General features: G+C 43.6%; 9 protein-coding genes across 9 annotated transcripts; 6 read left to right on the top strand and 3 right to left on the bottom strand.

Annotated features, from left to right (window-relative positions):
• Nucleotides 1–146: 146 nt before the first annotated feature.
• On the top strand, nucleotides 147–2180 carry LMO1 (Lmo1p; the record flags this gene model as incomplete). Its single annotated transcript, XM_022609521.1, has 1 exon — nucleotides 147–2180. The coding sequence occupies one exon, from the start codon at nucleotides 147–149 to the stop codon at nucleotides 2178–2180; it is 2034 nt and encodes a 677-aa protein (XP_022465909.1).
• A 155-nt stretch (nucleotides 2181–2335) lies between these two features.
• ORC3 (origin recognition complex subunit 3) lies at nucleotides 2336–4207 on the top strand (the record flags this gene model as incomplete). The annotated part of the gene is made up of 1 exon (XM_022609520.1): nucleotides 2336–4207. The coding sequence occupies one exon, from the start codon at nucleotides 2336–2338 to the stop codon at nucleotides 4205–4207; it is 1872 nt and encodes a 623-aa protein (XP_022465908.1).
• Nucleotides 4208–4373: 166 nt separating this feature from the next.
• On the bottom strand, nucleotides 4374–5792 carry OST1 (dolichyl-diphosphooligosaccharide--protein glycotransferase subunit OST1; the record flags this gene model as incomplete). Its single annotated transcript, XM_022609519.1, has 1 exon — nucleotides 4374–5792. One exon carries the CDS (start codon nucleotides 5790–5792, stop codon nucleotides 4374–4376), a length of 1419 nt encoding a protein of 472 aa, XP_022465907.1.
• Nucleotides 5793–6065: 273 nt separating this feature from the next.
• SFI1 (Sfi1p) lies at nucleotides 6066–8840 on the top strand (the record flags this gene model as incomplete). The annotated part of the gene is made up of 1 exon (XM_022609517.1): nucleotides 6066–8840. One exon carries the CDS (start codon nucleotides 6066–6068, stop codon nucleotides 8838–8840), a length of 2775 nt encoding a protein of 924 aa, XP_022465906.1.
• Nucleotides 8841–9070: 230 nt separating this feature from the next.
• PRE3 (proteasome core particle subunit beta 1) lies at nucleotides 9071–9996 on the top strand (the record flags this gene model as incomplete). The annotated part of the gene is made up of 2 exons (XM_022609516.1): nucleotides 9071–9135; nucleotides 9411–9996. 2 exons carry the CDS (start codon nucleotides 9071–9073, stop codon nucleotides 9994–9996), a joined length of 651 nt encoding a protein of 216 aa, XP_022465905.1.
• A 599-nt stretch (nucleotides 9997–10595) lies between these two features.
• On the top strand, nucleotides 10596–11030 carry KNAG0H02440 (uncharacterized protein; the record flags this gene model as incomplete). Its single annotated transcript, XM_022609515.1, has 1 exon — nucleotides 10596–11030. One exon carries the CDS (start codon nucleotides 10596–10598, stop codon nucleotides 11028–11030), a length of 435 nt encoding a protein of 144 aa, XP_022465904.1.
• Nucleotides 11031–11172: 142 nt separating this feature from the next.
• On the bottom strand, nucleotides 11173–11772 carry RLP24 (ATPase-activating ribosome biosynthesis protein; the record flags this gene model as incomplete). Its single annotated transcript, XM_022609514.1, has 1 exon — nucleotides 11173–11772. The coding sequence occupies one exon, from the start codon at nucleotides 11770–11772 to the stop codon at nucleotides 11173–11175; it is 600 nt and encodes a 199-aa protein (XP_022465903.1).
• A 309-nt stretch (nucleotides 11773–12081) lies between these two features.
• On the top strand, nucleotides 12082–12609 carry PAM18 (Pam18p; the record flags this gene model as incomplete). Its single annotated transcript, XM_022609513.1, has 1 exon — nucleotides 12082–12609. The coding sequence occupies one exon, from the start codon at nucleotides 12082–12084 to the stop codon at nucleotides 12607–12609; it is 528 nt and encodes a 175-aa protein (XP_022465902.1).
• An 89-nt stretch (nucleotides 12610–12698) lies between these two features.
• On the bottom strand, nucleotides 12699–13835 carry NSE1 (Smc5-Smc6 complex subunit NSE1; the record flags this gene model as incomplete). The annotated part of the gene is made up of 1 exon (XM_022609512.1): nucleotides 12699–13835. One exon carries the CDS (start codon nucleotides 13833–13835, stop codon nucleotides 12699–12701), a length of 1137 nt encoding a protein of 378 aa, XP_022465901.1.
• Nucleotides 13836–13921: the final 86 nt, after the last annotated feature.

Below are 13921 nucleotides of genomic sequence, written 5' to 3'. Positions count from 1 at the left end.
GATTCGAGTTGACTATATTTCTACGATTTTAATAAAAAGAAAAAAGAGTTCATATTTTAAACGTTTTATGGACTCCGCGGTTTCACCGACAAACTGAGCGCAGGTACCTCTGAACTCGTGGAAACAGGTGCGTCAAGATGCAGGACATGTTGACGGATGATTGGATGAAACTACAAGAGATACTGGACCCTGACTTGGTGGAGAGGCCACCTTCAAAAACGGGAAATTTGGGTGCAAAAGAATCGGACTGGTGTTACCAGTTCCTCTGCGAAAATGGACGTACCTTAAAGCCACAAACTCTTTGGAAAAATTTGGAGAAGTTTATCTACTACTGTAATAGTGATATTCTTTGCGGGAAAGTTTTAGGCGACGAAAAGTTTTTGAATATGTTAAAGTCCATTCTAACTTCATCCCCATGGATTGACCAGTTACTGGTATACATTGTGATCATGGACACATTGTTGGGTAATCCTGGAAAATATAAAAACGGCTTTTTAGTACTAACCAGGTACTACCAAGATAACAAGGAATTTTTAGACACCCTAATCCAACACCTACAAACAGCACCATTAGACGACGATATAGTGCTTGTTACACTACACTGTCTAGCATTGACTCTTAAATCCTATATCGCCTTGAAAGAGTACCATCCCGATGAAATGGCACTATCGATTTCCCTACTATTATTGGACCTGGCCAAGTGCGACCTGTCCTCAATCGAATCACTCCTGCTTTTACAGTCTAAAGTTAAGGAAGTACGGGATATTATAGTATCCGAACTAGTTCCACTGAAGCTACAGCTGTCGACATATTTGGCATCCAAGAAGTTGGAGTCATTCCCACCCGTACAAGATCTTTTGAGACAAGTATTTGCTGATATTACTCCTCAAAACCCTGACTTGAAACTTAGATTTGAGCAGAGCAATGGGGGGCTTTTAGCGATCAACAAACTCAGTCTTTTGGAAGCTAGTAATGTTATTGTTTTTTTAGAGAATCCGAATTCCTCTTTCCGGAAACTTTACTTGGAACATCTACTGTTTGGGGAGTATCCTTTTCCTTTGCTTGATATACTATTGAAGGCTTCCATCCAAATCCAAAAATTTTTCCACGAGCATGAGAATTGCTGGCAAGAGAAGCCGTACTTGGCCACCTTTGCGATGAACAATGAATCATTACTTTACGTACTAATGAACTTGGAACTGAAGTTTTGGGTGGAGTCTGCAGCGAGTACAAAGGACGACATAGAGTCTTTGACCTCATTAATACCAGTGGTATTGAGGAAAGTCGATTTGGAGATAACAGAAGCCATGAAGACTGAACCATATGAATCTTTTTTTGATATTATTTTTTTATTCCTAAAGTCGATAGATTACGAGGCGGCAAGAAAGTACCAATTAGAGCAATTGAAGGAGGGATATTGTAGTAAATGGAGTAAAAGGTTTGAGTATTTTGATGGGTTTTTGCATGATCAAGTTAAAGAATATGTGAAGCACCAGCGATTGATACAGCTACAAAAAGGTACATGGGTATATGCTGAAGATCCCTTAGATGCCACCATTGAGTCTCCGCATGTATATTTTATTATTGTGTCAGACAACCATACCACCTTGTTTGCTCGAGAATTTAATCAGAAATTAGAAGAACACCCAACCGTAATCGCCAATAAAATATCGCTATCGCCGTCTGCGAGGTCGTCATTATCTTCAAATACCACCATGGTGACATCACCGTTGACAGCAACCATAATGATACCATTGAAAACGATTGCATACTTTGAACTTGAAGATCTAGTGGAGAAGAGACCCCCATCATTTGACCCCAAACTGATCAGGCTCCCAGAAAGAAACGTATTTTCAAAAGTGAGCTTGCTAGATAAAAACCGGAAGAACATACTTACGATGTATTTGGACTCCAAAGAATCAAAATTTATGTGGTTTGACGGTTTACAAATGATCTCGCCTGCAGTACAACAAAGGGCTATTTCTCAAGAGACAACGCAACAAATCGATAACTTGATCAGACTAAGAAGAGATTTACAGTTTTTGAACTTGCATAATATCTCGATCTCTGAAAACGTTGACATTCTGGATGCTGTCAATGCTGATGACGATCCGGATGACGAAGACTACTACGATTTGGACACACTGAAGAATCTGACCACGGATTTCTACTATGATTGATGTGCATTGTCGTCAGTAATGTTCCCACATTACCCGGACGCTCAGCTAATTTATGGACATTAAAGCAAATACATAAAAACAATCAAAAAAAAGACAGAATGCTGCAGTGATGGATTTTAAACTCAAGCGTTAGATCGCTGACCTGTGCATCGATAATGGACTTTGGTAAATTTGTTGACGCTCAAAAGACACACAAGACTTTATTCCCCACATTTGATTACATAGATGATGACAATGACCAAGATATTCCCTTTGTCAGGTTGCTAGATGGTGAAGAGCCAGTCGAGGTTATGACGAAAAGATGGGAGTTATACAATCAATTGCACTCCCACTTTCACGATCAGGTGGATGATATTGTATCCAATATTGAAACAGATCTGAAAAAGGAAATATCGCATATTCTTTTCGATAGTGAACAAAGCGGGAGGAAAAGTAAACCTTGCTTCAAAACGTTATTTTTGTTAGGATCGGACAGTTCTACCGACATCGAGTTTCCTGAGGATAATGATCCGTCGGTGATGAATGTGCTAATAGAACTTTCTCCAAAGGAATCCCCTAATGTACGAATGATGCTGCGAAGGTCGATGTTTAAATTATTTACGCAAACAGATGCTATACTTCGCAGTTCCAGCATTGCAAAAGAATTAGATGTCACTTTGGAGACCATGCCACAGTTGACAGATGATTTACAAACTTCAGCATCTTACGACTTGACTCTAGTAGAAAACTATAAGAAACTATTTCATAGGGATTTGAATTTAGTTTTCAATTTCAAAGATACAGACTCCTTTCATTTTGCTGATTTAAACGATTTCATTGTCCTACTGCGAAGTGCACTAAAAAACGAACACGTTAAAATGAATCTAGTGTTCAATATAAATACTAATATCTCCAACATCGAAAAGAATTTGAAACAGTCAACCCTCCGACTGCTCAAAAGGAATTTCCATAAACTAGATGTCTCAAGCAACAAAGGGTTTAAGTACGGGAACCGAATTTTCCAGATTTTCTTAGATACAGTTGATGGAAAGTTGAATTTATCAGCTAGATTTGTAAATTTCATCCTCGACAAAATGGCAAACAACACAAATCACAACCTACAACTACTGACCAAAATACTGGACTACAGTCTAATGTCTTATTTCTTTCAAAACCCATTTTCCGTTTTCATTGACCCCGTTAATACCTGTTATTTGCAGGACACTTACTTGAAGCTGCTGGCGAAGTGTCCTACCTATATGTTCTTCATCGATGGATTGATCAAGGAACGCGCTCCTAAAAGTGAAATACTGAGCTTGATTCATAATGAGGATAATGCTCTCGAAAACTTTTTTGTTGAGTTCCTTGTTAGGGACAATCCTATCAATAGACATGCAAAGTTTGTTGCTAACTTCCTGGAAGAGGAGTTGAATGTATCCAATTTTAACCTGATAGAACTGTACCACAATATGTTAGAAGGAAAACTGGATTTTTATTTGAAGACATGGCCCCAATGTGAAGAACACAAGGAGAAATTGGCATTTAAACAGATAGATACTATGTTCCAAGAGCTTTTTACAATAGATAATGGTACGGGACTTTTAACTCAGGCAATGTTTCCGGCTTACAAAAGTAATATGGAGGACGATCTTCTATGCTCGGAGAGGATTCTACCGGAACTTTTGGTAGCTCCCGACGAGGCTGCACAAGTACCAGAGTCGCTAAAGGTGCTGAATTCAAGCATGGATCCAATCATATCCCAGTTATTCCAACTGTATAGGGAGGCAGGCGCTTCTATCAATATTTATGACTTTTATTGCGCCTTTAAAGAAACTCTGCCACAACAGAAAATTTTGCAATTTTTGCAAGACGAATCATTACGGAACGAGAAACTGAAAACTCTTCTATCTGGTGAACTTGTATTCGATAAAGTCGCTTTGGTTTTATTCATGCAAGGTCTTTTCGACTTGGAACACCTCGGTTTCACGAGATCTGCTTACAGTAAAAATTCTGAAGATATTGAAAAAGCTGTTTGGAGGGGCATATGAATCAAGCTCTCAAGTGAAAGCAAATTTCTATGTACTCCTTTTGTGAATTGAGAAGTGGATTCTTTACATACTAGGTGCAAAAACATATAGTTTATAAAAGTTGTTGAAAACGATATGTCTTGAGCAATTGCCATTATCCGCAGGTTCTCTAGGCGGCGTAAGAAATCTAGTTCTCAGATGTGACCTTCAAGTTGATACTTTTTAGGACAAAGAAACTCATCAGTAGAGCGAAGAAGTAACCGGCAATTGTTATTGGCTTTCTGAACAAAGAGTTCTTGGTGAATCTGTACTTGACCAAAATCTCAGCTTTGTTCATATCAGTAAACAAGTTTTTGAATTGGAATGTCACCTTGGTGTGACCAGTTCCAAAATCGAAGTACGAGAATTCCGTATCGACAGAGACCGTCTCGAGTGGGATTGGCACTCCTGTGTCCAGAAGTTCGGCATTTTCGGGTAAAAATATCGAAATTGAGGCGTGGTCGTAAACGGTATCCTTTGGACCGTTCAGTAGGGGGACATTCAGCAGGAAAACTTCGTTGTCATCTGGATAGGACGACACAAAGTTCTCCAGTGGATTGGTCCAGCCGATTGTGAAATTGTAAAACCAGCCACCGAATATTGGGAATCTAGGTCTCAAAAACAACGAGCTTCCAAGCTTTTCGTAGGTAGAAACCATACCCACTTTATCAGTAAAGAACTGTTCGGTGGATTCATCGGGCAGATTCATTTCCAGAAGGGAGGCAAAGGGGGTCATACCCAGTTGCGTCATTTGGTTTTGACTAGCCTTCATATACTCCAGTCTTGAAAATCCCTTGTCCAATTTTGCACCTTTGTTGGTCATTTCGTAATATTCTTGAAATTGGACCGTTGAGGCCCAATGAGAGACCCAGATATCTCTTTGAAGGTTTATGACTTCCTTCAAGGGTAGGTTATGCTTGTAAACCATGTCTAACTCATCGACTTTGAAGGGACTGACATTTTCCCATTGGTCGACAACGAATGCATTACCTTCTTTATTTAACTCCTGCAGAGTATCCGTCTTGGCATCATATTCAGAGACCGGCGTGTTGGAAATAACCTGTAGTGAGGACTTCTCAGTGAAATAGGGGGACAGTGGTTGTCTCTGCGTCTGGAACCTTAGTTGCTGATCACCATTCAATGGGATATGCTCAGGATATGGAAGACCAGCTTCGTTATAGAAAACTTTTGCGGCAATTTGTACTTCCTTCCCTGGTGCTACAGGACTTGGTAGTTCAATGATCCCATAGGAGAGTCTGACTCCATCATCCAATTGAGTTTCACCATCGTACACGTAGCAGTTCAAAAAGGCGTCTACACCGTGCAAGGCAGCGGTAAACATGGACAGATTCTGGAAAACACGTTCTGGCAAAGCCAAGTAGTATTGAGTGGTAGCTTCCGACCCGGTATTTTTAGCGGTCAATTCATAAGTCTCGACGGTGTAGGTACTCCTAACGTCGACGATCCTGTCAAACTGAACATTTTCCCAGCCTTCAGGGGTGATAGAAACGACCAATTGGCAGAATACCAGCAAGGTGCTCAACGCCCAGCTCAAAGGTAGTCGCATTCTCTTCTGTCTGCGGGTGATCCAAAGTGCGGCAATACGGTGTTGTAGCAAACGGGATCTTTCCACAAGTTTTGTTCAAACGTTCGACGCCAATTCCTTCAGTTCACTATATATATTTTTTTTAAAGTAAGAGACCAGATGCAGACATTGGAAGTGCGTAAAACGGGTAACGCAACTCTTTAAGACCTGGTGCTATTCTGTGCTGCCACTGGGGCTCTAATCGTTGGTTCTGTTTGCGCCGGAGGTTTCAAACCAAACGTGATTGAGGGTAGCATGGACGATGGGGACACGGCGGCGTTGTTTCGAGACGGAGAGCGCGCTGAGAGCAGGAATGGTGTACCTGATACAATAGACCTTGTGACTGGAGGGCTGATCAATGTCTCCACTGAGCGACTTCTGCAGGAGTCCCTGACAGGTTTACTTGGTAGTGTGATAGGTGGTATTGATGAGGAAAGTCGCGGCTATATCAGCGATACGGATGTGGTCGGGAGACGTCTTTTCGAGGATCTAAAGGTTTCTTCAGCGGATGACGAGATTCCCACAACTGGACAAGAAGAGAGCCGGTATGAAGGTTTGCCGAAAGACACCATGTTCCAAATAAGGCAAGTGGAACACGTTTTGGAGATGCTGTACAACACGATACAAGTGTTCCTGCTGAGAAACTCGATGTCGCTGACGTTTTTGAAGATGTTCAAAGCGTATGTCCAACATTTGGTTGAATTTGATCGCAATCCATTGAAGGATCCCAATCTTCTGATTTTGCAAGATGAGTTGCATAAAAATAAATTGATGCGGCTAACTGAACCGATAGAAAAAGTCATCAAGACTTTCTTGATTGAGCCAGACAACTTGATTATGCGGTTTACGTATTTTGAGTTCCAATCAAGAGAGAGATTGTTAAAAACTGCATTATCATTGTGGAGAATCAAGCTTGCTGGGCATGGGAACTATTTAATATACGAGAGGTTTATCAGGGCGAAGTTTTTCGGTTCATGGAAAGTAACTGCTGACAAGTATGCCAAAGAATTATTGCAACAAAGCGGATTTGCTAACGAGCTGAGATTGAAGGAGTTTGTTCTGGACAAATTGCTGCTGAAACTTGATGCCAGCAAACGAATGGGTTTGGTGGCAGATAACAAATTCAATCGGGTATACTGGAGGAAAATAGTAAAAAGATTCGATAGCCTTGCGAAAGCGGAGAACCATTTACGCGACTGGAGGAGATTAACGAGTATGAACTTGTTTTGGCGAAAGTGGGTCCTAGAACACAAAGCGCAGAACTTCCATCCTCGATCATTGCATTTGCAAAGGGGGATGTTAAGGAAATGGGGTGGGAAAATTAACGCCCTGCAGGAGTTATATGACAGGGCGAGAATAACAAACTACCTGTTTATGATCCAGCCTAAATTCCTGAAATGGGGAAAAAGTTTAAGGGCTTCTTCTGCGTCGCAACAGGAACTGGAGCGGAGGGAACCCCTGTTTGTCAAAAAAATGTATCTTGGGGTTTGGTTGAGGTCTCTAAATATGGTCAAACAGGAGACTATAACAAAAGACATACTACAGAGGAAATTATTAAAATACATTCTAACAAAGGTTTGGAGGCGGAGGTTCCAGGAACAGTTGCATTTTTATTCTTTGTCTAGCATTAACGATGAGCGACTAAAACGAAGGTGCCTGTTGTCAATGAAGAAGCAATTTTATTCAAATGTGAAAGCTGATCAAATACTTCGCGAAATAGTGTTGAAGAAATTCATAAAGATTTGGCAGGCACTGTTGCTGTCCAAAAAGATAGAATCAGGAAATGAAGACAACTGTTTGAAGAATTGCATGCATATATGGATGAAGCGGACGAAACTTCGCGGGCTATCTCGAAGATACACGGAAAACAAACTGTTGCGACCGTGGTACAGTAAGTGGAGTGTCCGTGTGACAAAGTTGATGGAACAAGAGAAAGCTGCCAACTCTGTACACTGTAAAAAGATTGGAAAACGGAACTATAACATATGGCGGAAGCAGTTTGCCAAAATTGTTGAGCTTGACGGACGACTCGAAATTATTGTCAAAATGAACGCCCTTGGGCGAATTGGGACGAAATTAGATCATCTCTCGCGTCTTGACCGCGTATTCGATACGAGGGCGAAACCATTGTCCTCGCGTCGGATTCGAACAAAATATTTACGGGTATGGGAGGAGAGACACATTTTGCTAACGGAGGTCCGACTATCCGAGAGGCTCAGTATCTACCGTGCCAGACGGGATAGGAAGCTAGTGATGGCAAAGTTCCAATCCTATCTTAAAAAATTACGCCTGTTCCAATACGAGCTACCACGGTATGCGGTCGAACAGCACAACCGCACTCTCAGAGGGAAAATATTTGGTGTTATGGTTGAGAGACATTTAGAGCGGGAGAATGTGCTCCTCTCCGCGGACACGGTGCGAGACCGAACAATCTTGTACGACATGTTTGCACTTTGGGCCTACCGTAAATTTGACATTGATGAGTTAGCTGAGGAGCGACTCAACGAGCGGAACCTGCGGTTACTCTCGACGACCTTACAAGGGTGGAGTCTGCGACACTTCAAAGCAGTCCGAAACGAACGTACAATGCAACTGTTCCGCCAGCGGTGGGACCGTGCTGTCCTCCGCGGACTACTGTTACTCTGGAGGAACCGACAGTTGGAAACCATACAACCTGTGGTCCTGGAGGACACTACAGGGAACAACACTCTGAAGACTCCAATGAGGAAACCTGACGACAGCACGTTCCCCGGGTCAACGGATATCCGCCGACACAAGATGGCAGAGACGATCAGCCGCTACAGAAAGGCGAGACGCGCGATCCCGAGCCCGTTGAAAAGCTCGACTTCACTCACGACGCCCACCAAGAGGATGTTCCAGCAGCGAGGACTGCGCGGACCTACGGACAGCACTCCGAGACCTCCGAAGCTGGACTTCGGTAACTTGCAACCGCTGAGACCCGATTCCACACGGGAAACAACCCGAGCATCACGCACGGCGAGACTGAACGGATCACCGACGCACCGGTAAGTTGTTGTAACCAACAGACAGACAGAACCAGCACCAGCACCAACGGCACCCGCCGTGAGCACCATCGCCCGCTTCTTCTTGCTTTGTGCGGGTAACTGCATCTTGTTCTGTCGCTTTGCATTTTTTTCCCGGTGGCGATTTGTAGATTTGAAGAGAATGAAGCTGCGTGTAAGAAGTAGGAGTAGGGAACAGTGGTAGACACGCTGAGCGAGTGATCTGCTACAGGGACAATGAACGGGATTCAAGTTGACATCAACCATCTGAAGAAGGGTGAGGTGAGTCTGGGTACTTCCATGTATGTGCTAAGCGAATAAGCTTTACTTTTTTTTATTATTTGTTACTTTCTCCCTTTGCCATTCCTTTCCATATCTCAAACCTCCCAACCATGGATTGCTGTGGTTAGGAGATGAACGGTGGTAACTGGAATGCTTGTGGAATAGTTATGCTTGTGTTTTTTTTGCTTTCTTCATTTTACTAACAGGAATTGAATGTGATGTTTGTTTGTTGGTTTCACATATATGGGGAAACTTGCCAATGAACTATTCGTACTCATTCTTCTTTTCATTACAGTATGGCAGTGACCTTTGACGGTGGTGTTATATTAGGGGCTGACTCCCGTACAACGACGGGGGCGTACATTGCAAATCGTGTCACTGATAAGTTGACGCGGATCGACGATAAAATCTGGTGCTGTAGATCTGGGTCTGCAGCTGACACGCAAGCGGTGGCAGATATTGTCCAGTACCATCTGGAACTGTACACCTCACAGTACGGTACTCCATCGATCGAGACCGCCGCGGCTGTCTTCAAGACGCTGACGTACGAAAATAAGGACGCGCTAAGCGCCGGTATAATTGTTGCAGGGTACGACGACAAAAAAAAGAAAGGTGAAGTGTACAGTATCCCGCTGGGTGGATCTGTCCACAAGCAGAAATACGCTATTGCAGGGTCCGGTTCTGCATTCATATACGGGTACTGTGATAAAAACTACAGAGAGAACATGAACAAGGAAGAAACGGTCGAGTTCGTAAAACATTCGCTATCGCAGGCAATTAAGTGGGATGGCTCCTCCGGTGGTGTCATTAGATTGGTCATCCTGACGGAAAGTGGCGTGGAAAGACTCATTTTCTACCCAGACGAATATGAAAACTTATAAAAGAGTAAAGGTGAATTTTGTAGAGAGACCGCAGTTAACGTATAACCACGTCATTATTTCTTTCTTCTTCTTTAAACAATTTTACATTGTATAATCTTATTATTGGGACCTATCGTGGAAGAGGGTACATCGACTGATGAATTTCCCCCTACACAATAAATTATATCTTGTTATCACATTGATAAAAGTCCACAATGTAGGGGGGCCTGCAGAGACGATAATAATAAGAGGCGCACACACAGAGCAGACGAGGTTTTGCAAGGACGCAACCCTCTATCATTTGGATAAAGAACAGTGGACATTGAGTAGTTGGGAATCAGGAGCATCGGAAAATACTACAAGACAGATACTAGTTACAACGTTCAAGTTTGAGCTAACACCATGTTGAACTTCGCAGCATATAGCAGAGGGATGGTAGCGCCCGCCACAAACACTGTAGAGAAATGTTACGAGTTTCTAATACGCAATTTTTGTATTTTTCAAGTATCATCATCTTTAACGGTTAAGAGGTGATGACAGGTTAGGTGGTAGCGTCGCTATCGTTAGAAAGGTACCCCCACTGGACAGTTGAATCCTCGCATCTTAACGTCCATGTGAGAATGAGCCAGTTGGTGCTAGATATATCACGATTGCAAACGGCGAAAGAACAACTACCGAACAGAGAAGGTGGTTCGCTTCGATGTCATCTCATTTGCCAGTTTCTTGATGTGGAGGTGTTAGCTGGGCAACATACAGATCACCATGTCAGTCGACTCGTTGTGCAAAATGTACCAGACTTCACGTTGGAACAGACACGTATAAAACTTTACATGGATGAGCAGTTATATCTAGTTAAGTTCGTCAACAGTACGAAGTTCAGTTTGCAACCTGGTGACGCTATTGATTTGACCATAGCTACGTGGGGCAGCCAAGAGAGTAACAAACATGGGTCATTACGATGGGAGGTTTTAGACATTGCACACTTAACTATGGGCGACATAAAAGCCATGAGAGAATTCCAGTGCTCCCCTGAGGGAATACAATTTTTCCACTGACCGCATGGAGTACATGGTGCAACCCTAGGTGTCAAGATTCAACGTTCTCTCAAAGAGTCTTGAGATAAATGGAGTTATTGGGACTAATTTACAAAATGTTAAAGTATGTATAAAACTTTACTTTTCTTCTTTTTAATTCACATCAGAAGGCTAGTTTCTTTGTGTTTCTTTTTCTGTTCTTCAACAAGATCTTTTGTTTCTGCAGTTTCTCCTCCTCTTCTTCACTGTCGACCTCCATTTCTTCTTCTTCCTCTTCCTCTTCTTCTTCGGATAACTCCTCTTGTTCCGCTCTCTCTTGTTCCTTAGCCAACCTGTTGGCAATTTCAACTTCCCTGATTCTCAACAACTCTGGGTTAGATTCCACGAGCTTCTTGTCTCTCAAAAAGTCCCTCTCCTTGTTGCCTCTCATTCTGTTCTTGTAGAATGCCCTCTCACGCTTCAACCTGATTTGTTCAATCCGGCTCATGGCCTTTAGCGTAGTAGCGACAAGTTCTCTATTGTACCTTACTGGGACGTTTCTCCTCTGGGCAAAAGTCAACGTGGAGTCCACAGCCAATTCTTTCCCGGCAGCCTTTCTGAACGCCTTGGTCCACTTCAACTTACGTGGGTTTCTGCGCTGCTTGAACGCCTTGTGACACTTGGAACGACAGAATCTAAACTCCTTCGCATCGTTACGAACAAACATGATCCCGTGCCCAGGATACACGGGGGAAGAACAGAAGTGGCATTGATAGATTCTCATATTGTCGCTTGGGGACGAGGCAGAAGAACTATCACTGAAGTTTCACTGTGAACGCTAAGTTCAAGCCTTTTGAGATGCGATGAGATGATTTCGAAAGTGAAAAATTTCCACTGTAAAATTTTTTTTTTTATTTCCTAGTTTTTTTTTCTGGTTCAAAATCACGTGGTGCATTTTTCACAAAATTTGGAACTGAGATCTTAAGTGTTCTGGTTTGCCCAATGGATGCGATACCGGGATTTCAAGATGTGCCGATACTCGACGACTGGCGGCCTGTTGATCTCTTTGTGGAGGACCGCTATCAGCTGATACATGAGTGGCAATAATATGAGCGGTGTTTCCGGGGGTTTGGAGGTACCTCAGATGCCGATCCCGGGCGAGGACAGTAGCGCATCTGCGAGAGGCGATGGGACTGAGAGGGTTCTGTTGGACCACACTGGTGCCGCTGCGAGATCACCCACTTTGCAGAAAGTTGGGATGGATCTGTATTTTGATCGCAGTTTGAAATACATGGGTGATCACCCCGTTTTGAGCGGGGTTGGTGCATTTTTCGCACTGTACGCGGCCGCTGGGCTATACCGGTTCACGACTGTGAAAATGAACGGTGGTAAGGCGACGTCTGCATTTTTGAAGGGCGGGTTTGATCCCAAGATGAACGCCAAGGAGGCACTGCAGATTTTGAATCTAACGGAGAATAACTTGACGAAGAAGAAACTGAAGGAGGTGCACAGGAAGATAATGTTGGCCAACCATCCGGATAAAGGTGGGTCGCCGTACCTAGCTACGAAAATCAACGAGGCGAAGGATTTTTTGGAAAAGAAGGGCATAGTGAGGAAGTGATTTTGATGATGACCCTGGCTCTACATAATTATCTTGTATATATACCATTATAAAAACGGGAGTGAGTCGCATAATGCATTCTGGGTTGTCTATATTATGTAGATGTTATCCGTCTGTAACGACCTGTCACATGCTGCACAACGCTCGCTGACATGTGCGATGTAATGCTGGAAACAGTCTATATGCCACGATTCCCTGCTGGACCCACTGTCTCCATGCGATTGGCATGCGTCGTTCCCGCACATCACACCGTGAGTGACAATCTTTTGGCACTGTTGGCATTCCGGGAGTTCGTACTCTGAGAGCAAGTACTCCTCCAATTCAACGACACATTTAAGGTCCATACCTACTTCCCCTCTTTCCGTTCTGTAAAACCATTTGGAATCACACAGTCTAACAATCAGTTTCTCCAACTCCAGCGGGGTCAATGAACTGAACCCAAACAGTTTCGAGGACCCGACTGTGAATGAAGTGTATTTCCCCCATGTGCCCCCCCCACCGATCAAAATCCTGTTCACTTCTTTGACAAGTGGCGTTGCGTGAGCGCTGGATGCGTCAATCGTGCGTATCTCCAAACTGCTTAGACAAAATTGGCCAATTGCCCATTTGACAAACTCGATTTCCCTTGCCGTGAACCTTGTAGCCAGTTCTGTCTCCTTCGAGGACGCCAAGTTCACATACACGTAGAATTTACTGCTGGGGGGCAGTTCCTCGCCCCCCGGTGTCTGAACAACCACTTTTGAGCCGACGACTCTCTTCCCTGCCCCATGGTTAACTTTGGCCACTTTGTACTCCAGGGCACTGAGTTTAATATTGATCAGATTTACCACTTTGTCAAGAAACCGGGACCACTCATCGAGAGACCTTGTGGATACACTGTGTGGGTCCAAGTCCAAACTCAAGTGCATCAGGGCAGCCAGTAGGCTATTTTCATGACACACACCTCTAGCCTGGATCAGGTACTGCAAGAGGTACGGAGCGAAGCTGGCCCTGTTATCGTATGCGGTGGTGGGTTCTTCACTGGGGGTCTCAACTGTACCGTCGTTCATGCTGTCGGGGAAATCATACTGGAAATACGGCAGTTCGGAGAGGTGCCAATGAAGATACGTAGTAGATAGAGACTGTGGAAAACTGGGAAAGAAGAGGAAAAGTGAAAAATGAAAAAGCAAGAGGGCCGCGACAAGCCGTACAAGACAAGCACTACAAAGAGACGGTGTGAAAACCATCAGACCATGTATCAGAGACTCAACCGGGGAGACAGAATGCACAGACGCCCAAAACTCCGAACACACCCAGGATATACGTAGAGTGT

This window comes from Huiozyma naganishii, chromosome 8, assembly GCF_000348985.1.
Source record: "Huiozyma naganishii CBS 8797 chromosome 8, complete genome".
Taxonomy (NCBI): domain Eukaryota; kingdom Fungi; phylum Ascomycota; class Saccharomycetes; order Saccharomycetales; family Saccharomycetaceae; genus Huiozyma; species Huiozyma naganishii.
This window is presented reverse-complemented; position numbering and strand designations above follow the sequence as displayed.